The sequence below is a fragment of the Urocitellus parryii genome, chromosome 12, assembly GCF_045843805.1.
Source record: "Urocitellus parryii isolate mUroPar1 chromosome 12, mUroPar1.hap1, whole genome shotgun sequence".
NCBI lineage: Eukaryota > Metazoa > Chordata > Mammalia > Rodentia > Sciuridae > Urocitellus > Urocitellus parryii.
In genome coordinates, this window is record NC_135542.1 from 76,957,409 (window position 1) to 76,970,696 (window position 13,288).

The window sequence follows — 13,288 nt, forward strand, 5'->3', positions numbered from 1 at the left end:
AATTATTCCTGTTATATGTGAAGAATAGAATGTGCATGACTTACTTGGTAGGAACTAGGGCTGAATTCATATTCAGAAAAGAATTTGAGTAGTAATTGCTAGACACTAATTCCTTTTTTTTTTTTTGAAACTTCATTTAAGACCATTATTCATTTTGGTTGTTCAGCATCCAAAAATTCAAAACAAGTGAAAATTAGGCCAGCACCATTTAGAAGCACATACTAACTTCCAAGAAAATGAATGAAAATATTATTTAGTTTCCCCAAATTAACCTCGACATTTAGCTACTAGCATTTTTGGAATAGCCTGTGAATTTTCCATAATATTTTTTTCCTTGTTCTTTGGGACAGTGTCCTTTGTCAATAGTTGGTGAAAATTGGTAGTGCAAGGAAACCATGTTCCAATAAGTTTACTTTGCTTCTGATTATTTTCATAGGATTATACCATTTGACCATGGGGAAAAAAGCTGAAATTTAGAAAAAACATTGTTCGTTGCTTTTTTTTTTTTTTCAGTTGTGTGATCTCTAGTTCCAATAGACATTTGGGAATTAAGTGATTAATAGAGAATCTACATGATTATTAAAAATTCTATGTAAAATAGTTACTTTAATGCAGTGGAGGTTTCTTAGTTGATTACATCCTCTTCAGTGTGCATCAATTTTGTCAAAACTTTGATTAGTGTCAGTTTTTCTGCATATTATTGAAATTATTCCCACCTTGAGTTTCTGAACAAAAGGGAATTCAGCTTCCAATTATTAAGAGGGGGGGAAAACTAACTTCTATGAAGTTCTGCAATTTAGATACCTGGAAGACATGGCAATTCTGATTCTCACAGGTAAAACCCATGCAATAATGTTAAAATGGCAGAAAAATCTTGAAGCCATTTAACCTTTACCATGTACTCTTTTTGAAAACTTGAGAATGGAATTATACTTCTGCCAAACATGTAGAAGAAATTGGTCTGAGCTGTAATACAACAGACTTCAGACTGCCGATGTTTGTGTTTCCCTAGCTGAAGGTGCATGTCACAGCTTGCCATCGTGGTCATTGTGGTTCATTTCATCAAGCATCTTGTTCTATCTGCTTTTTTTGAGACTTGGGAAACAGTATTTTTCTGAGTGATTGTACCGTATTGTTCCAAATATAAGGCCACCCAGAATAGAAGGCAACCTCCAACTAGAAACAGCTCAAATATGGAGAAAGGCTGGGGGCCCAGAGCCCGGCGGGTCTTGCAGTGGTGGCAAGGGTGCCGAGGAATAGGACGATGCCTGCCCACTCTCCCGGTGAGTGAAGATGAGTCAGCTGGCTGCATTTGCGTAACCAGATGGCTCTGCTGTTTGAAGAAAAGTTATCCATGGGGATAGAGAATGAGTCCAAACACATGGGAGAAGGTGGCTGTGTGTCTAAAACTGGGAGGGAGGATGGGAATTGTCCTTCCTAAAACAGTTGTTACCAGTGTTCTTCCTGAACCTGGAGACTAAAGTTGAGCAACCCCTAACAAGAACAACAAAGTTACCCTGCACCTTTTATGAAGAGAAATGAGAAAGATCCAGGGCTGTGAGAATGAGTGAACACCACCAGTCGTGTCTCATCTGCTCTGGAAATTATTCCTTGTCCTTTGCCATTGACTACGGGCTAAGAGGGATGCGCAGTGTGTATTCCTGTGGAGCTTGAAAAACAAGCAACTCACGCTGGGAATCACATTTCCAATTTGATTAAGATTTTCCACTTTTTAAATCTCCTGAACCAGGCATGTACAATTTAAATAATTTCACTGAAATAAGCTCCAAGAGAATATTTAACATCATTGGGTATACCGGCATTTCATTTAGTAGCATACTTAGAGAAAATAATTTGGTGAAAAAAAATGTTAGCTGAGTGTTTGTAGTGATTGAACCTCAGTAATTCTCCAAGGATTGGCTTTACTCTGTTAGCACACAGAAAGCTAACCTTTTATTTTACAGTACAAAATAAAGGTAGAGTGACGGGCTTGACTACGTTATAACCTAGAAAACTATTTAGTACCCATTGGTACTAAATTTTACCAGATGTTTTTATTGCTTTCTGGTATCACAAGAATAACACAAAATATAAACCTTGATTACTAAGTTCATGACTCTCAAAGCTAATTTGAGGTAAACTTAAAATTTTGAAAGATGTTGTCCCCTACTAAATAACCCTTACATCTTTGAAAGATTCTACTATAGCGTTCGATAGCCCTACCCCCTTTAATAAAAATGTTCATTTGGTTGTCTCTGAAGAGAGATGACCAAAAAAGCACTCCCCTTATTTTGAAACAAAGCTAACTGGCCCGGATAACTTGCTATTAGGATGCTATTAACATTGGGTATGGGCCTTTGTCTTTCAAAATCAAACAAGATCATGCTAGAATTGACATGCCTACCTTTTTGCCAAATCTGGGAAGAGAGCCTTTGAAAAAGACTGGGCAGAGAGTGTTTGAAAGCAAGAATTGGAAAAAGGATAGCCCAGAGTTAGAAATCAGGTTACACACCACAAGAAAACCAGATTAGCAGAAGAAAAAATGGCACTGTGAGGTAAAGTGAACTCTGTATAATTTCCAGGAGTCTTTTCTGAAGAGTTCTGAAGGGTTGTACCACTAGGGGGAAGCAAACACAACGCCTGAGGACATGGGTTATTCAGGGAGGAGGAGCTTCCTTCGTACTCCATAGTTTTGGAATTATTTGCTCTTGACAGAGAAGTTGTCCTAAAATTTGGTGGTGGAGGTAGAGGGAGGGTATGTCTCTTAACCATTTTTAAACTTCAAATAGTTTCCCTTCTATGATGTGTATCAGGAATTATTATGTCTTATTTGAGTTACACAATACAGGAAAACAAATTTTATGATTTCACTTTCCATTGGCCTTTTATAATTGACTGACCTGTTTCATCAACTGCTTTCAGTTGAAGTTAGTAGCAAGAGAAGACAGAAGCTGGAGAAGTGACCTAAGTGTCATATTTTACTGCTTCCTCTACTTGTTGGCTAGTGGGGGTGGAGGAAGACCTGCCTAGATTGCCCAAGTCTCAGGGAACTGAACATGGCCCTAGAAGGCTTGTAAGTAGGCAAAGGGATCCTTCAGGGACATAGGAAGACATGATGGCACCAAGGAGAGAAAATATTCCAAATTGCACAAATAGTAATCATTGTAAAAATCACTGGGGGTTGCTCATTTTTCTGTAAATAGCATTGGATGCATACAGCACACACCTTTTACTGGTTGCTTTGCACACATTTCCCATACCTAAAATGTACCCCCAAAAGTTTACCTAGAGATGTTGCAATTTAATATCCCAAACCACCTTTCCTTCATGAATTCATATGTTACACCTTCAGTGACACCTATTGAGGGGACTAGGTTGATAACAAATGTATACATTTGTTTAAAAACACGTTTGGAAAATCCCCATTCCTGCTCATTCATAGATGTATATATTTTTTGAGAGTAGATAACTGTTGCTCTCTGTTCATTTACTGATCCATTAGTCTTTCTGCAAGCAATCTTTAATAAAAGGGCTGACCTCTGGGAGAGATTCCCAGTTCATGTGCAGATAGATGACTGTGGCTCACACAGGTCTAATTAATCATGCTCACTTCTTATTTCTCACCATTTGAGTTGAATCAGTAAACTATTTAATTTGAATCTATTTTGGTTTACATTTTTTTAAAAAGTATAAAAAATGAGAGAAATTCCTTGAAGAAAATGCTGAATTTGCTCCAGTCTTTTTCAAAAATGCTCTGCTACAGGTCTTCCCTCAAGGAACAGTTTAGAAGAGACAGTTTCTTCAGTCCAAAAATGTGATGAGTCTGTATCTACTGAGATACATGGAAAGTAGCATTTAACCTGCTGAATGAGCACATTGAACTTAACCATGGAGTAATTCATGAATTCCCCTGCTCTTGAGAATCTTTAAGATTCAAATGTTATTCTAGAAATTTTGTTAATGGCCTTTCCTTGGGGGACATTGCTTTCTTTGATAAATCAGAGATGACATCTGGACCTATTGGATGTCTTTTAGTTTTCTTGCAGGTCAAACAGCAAGTAAACTCAAATTAGCAGGTTGATAGCATCTTAGGATAACATAGGAAAAAGGTGGCTAATTCTCATTTGGCAGTGAGATTGCATATTGAATGACATCTATGTAGTTATAAACGACTTTTGTTTTAATAACAAAGTTGTTGATTTTCTACTAAGGGTTCTTTTAGGTTGTCATCAGGGGCTGATGGGAGTAACAGTTCACCCAACTCTCCAGCTAGCTTCAGTGGACATACCACACCTTCTCAGCAGCCTGAACCTGTGGTACATTCTCTTAAGGTAACCAACTGTGTGCAACCATTTATCCAGAACCTCAGTTGTGTCGTGGCTTGTTTGCTGTATTCTGGTTATCCTCACAGTCTTGCTTTAACCATAGATACTTTATTTTTTTGATCCCTTATGCTATGACTTTTTAATCTTCATCTTTGAAGTATGATTTTAATTTTTTTAAACTAACAATGGGTTTGAGTACTTGTGGTTGAATCTCTATTTTTATCATTTTGTTTTGAGTAATGTGATTCATACCTATATGCATTGAAGTTGAAGTCTATGCATGCATATCCATATGTGTGAAATATTGTTATAGGTATGTGTGCAATGTTTGTAGCATGGATGTCTTCAGAAGTAGGGAGCTAATAGTTGGTCAAAATGAGGAAGGTACTCTATTTCACTTTATGTACTGAAGTACATTGTTCAACTTATAGTACAGAAATAACAGCCTATTCTTCTGTGTAGAAATTAGGTCTTCAAACTCCAGTTAATGCTGTATTAAAGAGCATTAAAAAAAAAGTTGTATGGTCTTATGTAAAGCTAATTTATTTTTTACTTTTACTTCAGATTCTGTGATGACTTCACAAAATTTTGGGTAAAATTTTTTTAACCAATAATGAGTTTTCTAATAAATAAAATTGATTAACATAAATAGGTAATGAAAATCTTAAAATTTCAAGGAATTGCTTCAATCTATCAGTTCCATAGTATGAAATCAAATGTATCTATAATTCCTAACAGGTATCCTTAATTTAGGTAGAATGCTTTAGTTGTGTTTTGTTACATATATTTTATAATTTTTCTGAAAATTGTTTCAATTTTGGAATGATTAATCCTAAGACTGAAGATGCCCACTTTTGGAGTGTGGCACCCTTTTCACAACCTGTGTAAAGCAGATGAGAAATGTTCAGTCCTTGTGGTGATTTAATTTTAGCAGAAGGCTTAGCGCTCTCCATATATTTTGCATTAGCTTATATGAGTGCGTTTTTCCAAACACAAACTGATTTTTAATGAGGGAAGGTAGGAGAATCAGGCTGGTGGCCATTGGCAATGCATTTTTTGTCTTGGCTAGAATAATTTACAAAGTGAGCAACTGAGAGGAATTCAAGGGACAGTACAGCCAGCATGAGGAGTTTTGGCTTACTGAACATTTTGCTCTGTGTAGCAGTATTTGGATGAACTTTAACATGAATCGGGCACTAGCCATCTGAAGAGCATTTCAGAAAAGAAAATGGGCCAGAGATTCCTCAGTTTTGTAGCATTGTAGTGCCTAGACAAACTCCAAAAGCAGCACTTCGCCCTCTTAATCCAACTGTCTCAATCTGTTGCCTTGTTAAAGGGCAAGGGCTCTTTGAATCTATCTGATCAGCATAGTGGGTCACGTTGAAGTCTTCCAATTTTTCAATGCAGCTTCAAAGGAAAGGGAGGGCAAAGAAGGGCTTCTCAATTTTCTCTGAATTCATTCTCTAATTTTCATGTCAAATTTTATCTCAAGAGAAGGAGAAATTATGTATTAATTGGAGCACTTAAGTGTCCTTGGTTGGCAGATGGGTGATACTGAGCAACTGAAGCATCTTTATTGGATAACTAGAGGCCCTTGAATACGAGATGTTCTGAGTTAACTGTATTGAAAAACAATAGTTAAGATGCATTTTCAAAAGACAATGTCTGCACTGTTAAGAAGGTCTCTATTGATATTATGAAGTTTGTGTTCTAAAGGAATTATTAGAACAATGGCTCAGTTTCTCACTTTCTGATGTATTCCAAGGAAAACTCTGGGTGTAATAAATTACGATGTTTTGTAGGGGGAGTGTTGTAAATCGGTATGAGAAATTAGCCCATATTTCTATGGCTTTCAAATCCATGATTGGCCTTCACTTCATTCAGTAGAAATTAACTGATTTGAAGAACATTTTTGTAGGCAAATGAGCTGCTTGTTCAAGGTGATTTTAAAGTTTTATATGAATATTCACTAAGCAAAGTCAATAGTTTCCCTTAGGTATGTAAAGAATGTAATTTAAGAAGAAGCAAGTGTTGGGACTTTATGGAAATGGTATCTATATAGTAATGGCTAGGATTTTTTTAATTAACAAGATGGCAGTTTAATCCTGTAAATACATCAAATTCATAAACTCTCTAATTAGTCTCAATATGGATGAACTTGACATAAAGGTCCCTACTGTTGCAAATTCTCAGGAGGCAGTTTTAGATGTGGCCATCAGTATGGACCATGAAGACAATAGAACCAGCTAGGTTAGCAGGAGCCTTTGGGAAAGTCATTAGCTTTGATTTAAAAGTCGATTGATAGGGAGAAGAACGACCAGAAGCACTCAAAGTTTTCTTTCCTTTTGGATTATAGAAAGTATCCATGTGAAAATTTTAATTATTAAATGAACATTGTTTTAAAACCAATTTAGGAGTAGAAAAATAGGCCTGTAAAATTGTTTAAAAATGCTTCATCCCAAGAACCTAGTGTTTTACTTTGTTACCATCAAAGAGGCATTTCCACTTTCTCTTAGGTACTAGGAATATGTTCAGGCAAGAACTGAGGGCACTAGTTATTATATGCCTATTCTTTTTTAGTTATCTTTTCTATATGCCATGTCTACATATCATTTGGACTGTTTGGCATATAATTACATTACTCACAACCACAATGGACCAAGACTTATTGACTGTCTCCAAATAGTACACATTATTAGGTTATCTTAATGACCGAATTAAATGCACCAAATTGATTTAGACTTTAATGAATTCAGTTGATTTTCAAATGGTCATTAATAGTCAAGTTGATTTTATTCTAGATAGGTTTTGTCGCATAGTATTCCGCTCTGATATGCAAACAGAGAAAACTAAAGGTTTTTTTTTTTTTTTTTTTTTTTTTTACAAAATGGAGCTCTTTCATGGTTTTATCACAACTAACAATTTCCCATGTGAAATTTGCTTTTCTTTTTCAACAAATCCAGGTCTTGGATGTTCAGGAAACTATAGATCGTCAACAGGGTAAAGAGTATGAACATGACCTTAGTGAGACAGAAAAAGCTATAGTCAGAGAAATGTGCAATGTAAGTTTAATGTGCTTTATTGTGTATTCTGTGTTGAAAGCCTCATCATAGCTTAGTTATTGCTTTATGACTACTTTAAAAGTGCTGACCAAATGTCTTCACATTTTTATAGTACAATTGCCTTTGTTTTTATCTTCAATGTTTTATTGCAGGTTTATTAAAAATAATCATAAAATATTCCATCAGAGGGCTGGGGATGTAGCTCAGTAATAGAGCTCTGCCTAGCATGTGCACAGCCCTGGGTTCAATCCCCAGCACTTCAAAAAAAAAAATCAGAAATGATCTGCCAATTCTGTATTCCAGAATGATCTATGAACATTTTCTAAATATTTGTTGCCTAAATGGATTGTCACTTAAGACATTCTTTAAAGATCAGTGTTTAAAAATAGATAAGACATACCCTTCAGATTTATTTGTATCTATTCTTGAAAATAATGAACTTTTTGGTAATGTTTGCTTAGTTCTTCATGTCATGAAAAATATTGTCTTTATCTTTCACTAGTTGCCATGAACTCAGGGTATAGAAAGGTGATCCATGCGTCGAGAGGAGCACACAGAAAGCTATTTTCATAAAGTATATCCATTGTAATTATTAATGTGAATTTTAATTGCTGACTAAATTTTTAAGGACACAATTTGTGAAACTTTAAAGAGCTAATTGAAATCTGATAGAGGAAGCCATTTGTTAAATTCAAGAAATCATGGTTAAGCACTGATCATATATTAAGCAACTAGTTGTAATTGGCTTTATAGTATACTTTTATCTTTCTCTTCTCCATTAGGATAGCAAACTTTCTTAGACCTGAAGCTAAAGGGTATTTCTGTTAGAACCAGATATTCTCAAACCTTTATTGACCTCCTTGAGATGTTTCTGGAATCCAGTAAATGTTAACACGGGTCCCATGGGCATTTTATATGTGCTGTGGTGAGATTTTTTTAGCTCCTGCTTGCCGGTGTTGTGGCTGCTTTTTATTTTGCAACCTTTTCCAAGTTGTGTGTATTTTTTTTCTTGCATATCTGTTGTCTGTTTTAAAAATATAATTAGTTAAAGACGCCGTAATTTCCTAAAACACCCATTTTTTACCTTCTGTAGTTTTAACTTGAATATTTTCCTTAGATAAAACATTGAGCTACATGTCTAAGAGTGCCTGTTACTTCTCATCTATTGACACTGTACTGAGCAATAAATTTCAGACAATATGAATTATAGAACTAGAAGGAACCTCAGTCATCCTCTTGTGATCTGCAAAGAGTATGGCGCTCCGGGGTAATCAGATAAAGATGGAGTTTCATCTAATCACCTCTATCCACAGGTGATTCGGATAAGAACTCCAACTTTCACATTTTATGTTTGAATGAACCAAGATCCATACATGAGATCTTGAATAATGAAGTTGGGAGTAGGCCCAGATATCTCCTAAGGACTAGCTCTTTCCCAAGTTCAGAAATCATGGAATTTCCTAAAGAACAAAAAGCACTAACATCTCAGTGCCAGGATTGTTTCTTGTACTCCCTTATAAAGGATTTCTGGACATGAGAAAATATATTTTGTCTGAGAAGAAAGCAACCACTGCATTGGTCTTGAAGAGCTTTGTGTTGATATTTTTGTTTGCCTGTATTTCCATAAATGCTTCAAATAGCATCATACAGTGCCGATGTTTTTCACTATGTAAGGTCCTTTAAAAAAAAAAAAAACTTACCTTCCTTGTTTATGTTAAAAGTTCTTTAGTGTATCTTTTCTAACTGTCTACTTTTCTCCTTGATTCCTAGAACTTGAGGGGAAAAAATACAATCCTAATCCTATGATTCTTAATACTTCTTGTCTTTTAAATCATTTTCAAATATGAGTGCTTAACTTAAAATATTTGTCACCATTATACCCATATACCAAGATGAAAAACACAGTAAATACTGAAGAGAGAAATGCAGATTACAGGGAAGTTTCATAGATAATTTGTCAACCTAGTAATGATTATGAGGCCTTGGGCTCATAATGCTATATGCTTTTATAAATAACATGAAAACCAGTTTTGCATAAGGTCAGTTGTAAGACTGAGGGAAAAGTTAGGATAAGAGGTTTTGCCATTATTTCTGATATTCTTCCTGGAGATAAATCATTGCCTTCTGTATAGTGGAACAATGATGTGGGTTAGTAAGCATTTACTTGGTTATTCTCTTCCCAGAGAAAATGTTTGTAGTAATGCTTTCATTTTATTTGTCTGTTTAGCTTTTGTAAACTCACTGATGAAATACTTGACCAGGGATTTCAGTCATGCTCTCAAATGCACACCAACTAATTTATTTTTTTCAGTTACCCAGTCCCTACTCCTGTGTCCCCCTTAGGATCATTGGTTTAATTCAGACTTCTGCCACTGTTTCCTTTCTCTACATCCTGTTTGGGTGAAGGCCCATTGTGCTTCATATTTGGACAATTTATGAAGAGTTGCACTTGAGAATGGCCAGCTGATGCTTTGCATCTCTGATCCTTGTAAGGCCTTAAAGTTCCAATCCACACATTCTGGGAAGTAGACTTACATTGAGGGGCTAAAAAGGCAAAGTTCATAGTATCTTTTGGCTTGCTTCCCATTGCTCTATAATTCCTTTCCTAATATTCAAGGACCATAGCTGTAATTCCCCTCGAGTACAACAGGACATTGCTGACAATAGTGGTATCTGCTGAAACGCATACTAATAGTTCCCTTGGCCTAGAAATGAAGATAGACCTTTGTTCTTAGTAATAAGTGAGTGGTATTGTGTTTCCCTGGAACATTCACCTACTTATAAAGCAATAGCATAATAAAAAAAACAGTCTGAGTAACTAATGAAGAAACCAGTTTTTTTTTTTTTTTGTTCCTGTGCGAACATTGTCAATTTTTGTGGAATTAATCTGACATAATCCTCATAGTGAAAAACTCTTAGAAGGTTTTGGCTGTTGTGTGTGCATGCATGTGGGTCAGGATTACTCCAATTTATATAATGACAGTATACTGGTGACTTGCTTTTGTTTTTCTTTTGGTACTGGGCATTGAACTTGGGGCCACTTGAGACAGGATCTCACGGACTTGCTTAGTGCCTCACCCTTGCTGAGGCTGCCTCCCCCCCCACCCTCGCCCCTGGTCTCAGCCTCCTGAGATGTTAGAATTACAGGCTTGCTCCACCGCGTCTGTTTATACTTATTTTTGATCTCACTTTTGCAAACATCCCTCTAATGTGTCCCAATTTTTAACAGGCTATAACTGTCTTTCAAAGATCTGTTGCCTATGTTTGGATGTTTTGTTTTTAGCAATCTGAAAGAATTATTTAGTAGCTAAGATTTGTGACCACCAAGGCTCCTGCTTGTAGAGAGTTCCACCGACATTTACTAAGAGCAGCTCAAGAACAAAAGCTCCTTCATTTTCCTAAGTGAATTAGACACTTCATGGATGCTTTAGGATGATCTTGCTAAAGGGTTCTTAATTCTGGCTATGCATCCGAATCACTTGGGGAGCTTTAAAGAACAAAACAGATGCCAGTGTTCACCTCCAATGAGGTAGGACTTACTGTTGAAGAGTTCCCTAAGAGCTTAGCATACAGCCAGAGTTAAAGAACACGGTGCCCATTTACTCAAGTGGTCCTTAATTTTGACTGTGGTTGCTAGCAAGGTAGAACAGTCCTTATGCTTCAGAAGCTCATCCCATCTTGTGTTTGAACTCATTCGTGTGAATATTTTGTCTCTTGTCTCCACATCCATCTTTGCCCCCCGCCCCCCAAAGTCCCACCTTGAGACCTACAAATCCCTGTGAAAGGACAAAGAAGACACTTACTCTCTACCCTTCTTTTTTAAGGTTGTGTGGAGGAAACTTGGAGATGCTGCAGGTTCGTGTCCTGGAATTAGGCAACATTTATCAGGAAACCAGTACAAAGGACCCATGTGAGAAGCCAGCCCTCTTTTTTTCAAACCTGAGATCACCACTGCCAGATGGAGATAAAGGAAGAGAAGAGTGGATTTCCACAAACCTGGACTCATGGAATAATATGGAGTGATTGTACATTGCACAAATCTCCCCTCTGAAACCACCCTCAGTACCATACTTCCCCCATCAAGCTGATATTCTGTGTCTCACTTTAGTGTTCATGACAAACAAGTTAGCTTTGGGAAAAAAGAGTCACCATTTTGGTACCACTGTTTTCATTAGAACAAAAGCATTTTTAACTCCCCAGAACTGAGAATTGGGAAACCTGCATGGTTGGAAAGAGTTGACTCATAGCATACAATGGGTGGGAACTTTCTACCAAGCTGTATTGGAGAGGTTTGCCAGCTACCCAAAGTTGAGAGTTGGGCACCTTCTTATACTTCCCTTGAGAAAAGTTCCTGATGCATCCTTTATTTGGATGCAAATAGATTTGATCTCTGGGGTTTTATTTTGATTTGAGGTGCTACGAAGACCACATCATTTCTCTTAGCCAGCTAGAAGGGTAGCAAGAGTTTGTAGAGTGCCTATCATAGTACCACTTACTTTGATTGATCAAAAAATACCTTTTAATCTTGATGAGTTGCTCATAAAAGCACATTCTGGGGACAGACCAACCTCTACATTCATTCAGTATATCAATTTCAACTAAACATAAATTTTTGTAAGTGTTTTGAGCTGTGAGATGTCAATTTCTACAATTTAGTTTCTAGACATGCTGTATATTTAATAAACTTTATGTAAACTTTACAATATTGCACTGCATTTATTGAAAAAAGCTTTCTTTGCCTACCGCAGCTATCTAGCATTTTCTGAAACTAACGCATGTCCTTCATTATTAAGGCTAAAAGCTCTTCAGATTGCTTGAGGTTTGAAACAGAGGTGTGTTAGCTTTGCTTAGTTTATTTCCTATTTTTGGTATATATACATATATTAGAATGTGTATTGGAAATGCTACGATAGGTATTTGTGTTTATCTAAATGCAATGATAGTTTCTTGTATGAATGTGCAAGAGGCCTGTGACAGAATGCTACGTTTTTACTGTAGTTCAAGATTACAAAAGTAGGGATGCAACAATTTTTAGGCATCTTCTAAATTATTCAGATTTGGTTCGTAGCAAATATTCATTGTTTTAAAGTGGGCCCATTACACAGTGTATTAATGCTCAATGGTGAGAGAATGTAGAGGGATTTCATTAGACTTTAAGAAAGAGCTGTTTTTCATCAGTTACCCTATTTTCAGAAAATAATTTATTATAGAATTATTTCTATCACAATTGGGTTAGTTTAAGCTGCTTTCTTTTAAAATGTATTTTTAAGTATTACTGTGTTAAATTGGTTGCTATATTTACACCTTCTCTCATAGAAGTGCTTTTATCCTTAAATTGTTGTATTCCTACACTCGAAAATGTTTAAAACAAGTTTTTGTGCCTGCAGCTGAACCTGCAGAAGCTAATACAAGGGACGCTGGTCTTTTGCAAAATACTTGTGTAAATTTTGATACTGTATTAAAACTATTTTTTTAAAGTACCACATAAAATTGAGTATTAAGTATGTGTTCATCTTAGCAATGGTAATAAATTATTTAATCTCAGTGTTTTTTGTCTTACTCAAAATGTTGTTCCTTAAGTTGAGTAGATGTCTGTTAATTATCTTAACACTCCCATGGGATGGTGGTAATACAGATAATTATCTTAAATATAAAACAAAAGTCGTTTTTAAAATGTGCTTATAATGAGGTATTTAATACTCAGAGATTTCTTAATTTGCACCATTCACTATCATAATGTAGTTAAAATTTTAGAATGATCTTTAGAGATTTTTTAAAATTAGTTTGTGATAAAGCTGTCTTTTAATCCAGAAGGATTAAAATTAAACTTAATTTAGTTACCAAGTTATTAGAACATTAGTCATTCCCTTCTAGTATATTGCCTAAAGAAATAGTAAAACT

At 35.9% G+C, this 13,288-nt stretch overlaps 1 protein-coding gene across 3 annotated transcripts in view; it reads left to right on the plus strand.

The window, feature by feature from the left end:
* Ccdc85a (coiled-coil domain containing 85A) overlaps nt 1–12,899 on the plus strand; it is a 184,616-nt gene extending 171,717 nt beyond the window's left edge. For all 3 annotated transcript variants that reach the window (XM_026399912.2, XM_026399913.2, XM_026399914.2), the window contains one exon: nt 11,212–12,899. In XM_026399912.2, the coding sequence (XP_026255697.1) occupies nt 11,212–11,301 (90 nt within the window). In that variant the 3' untranslated portion in view covers nt 11,302–12,899. The remainder of the gene's footprint in view (nt 1–11,211) is intronic.
* The last annotated feature ends 389 nt before the right edge of the window (nt 12,900–13,288 follow it).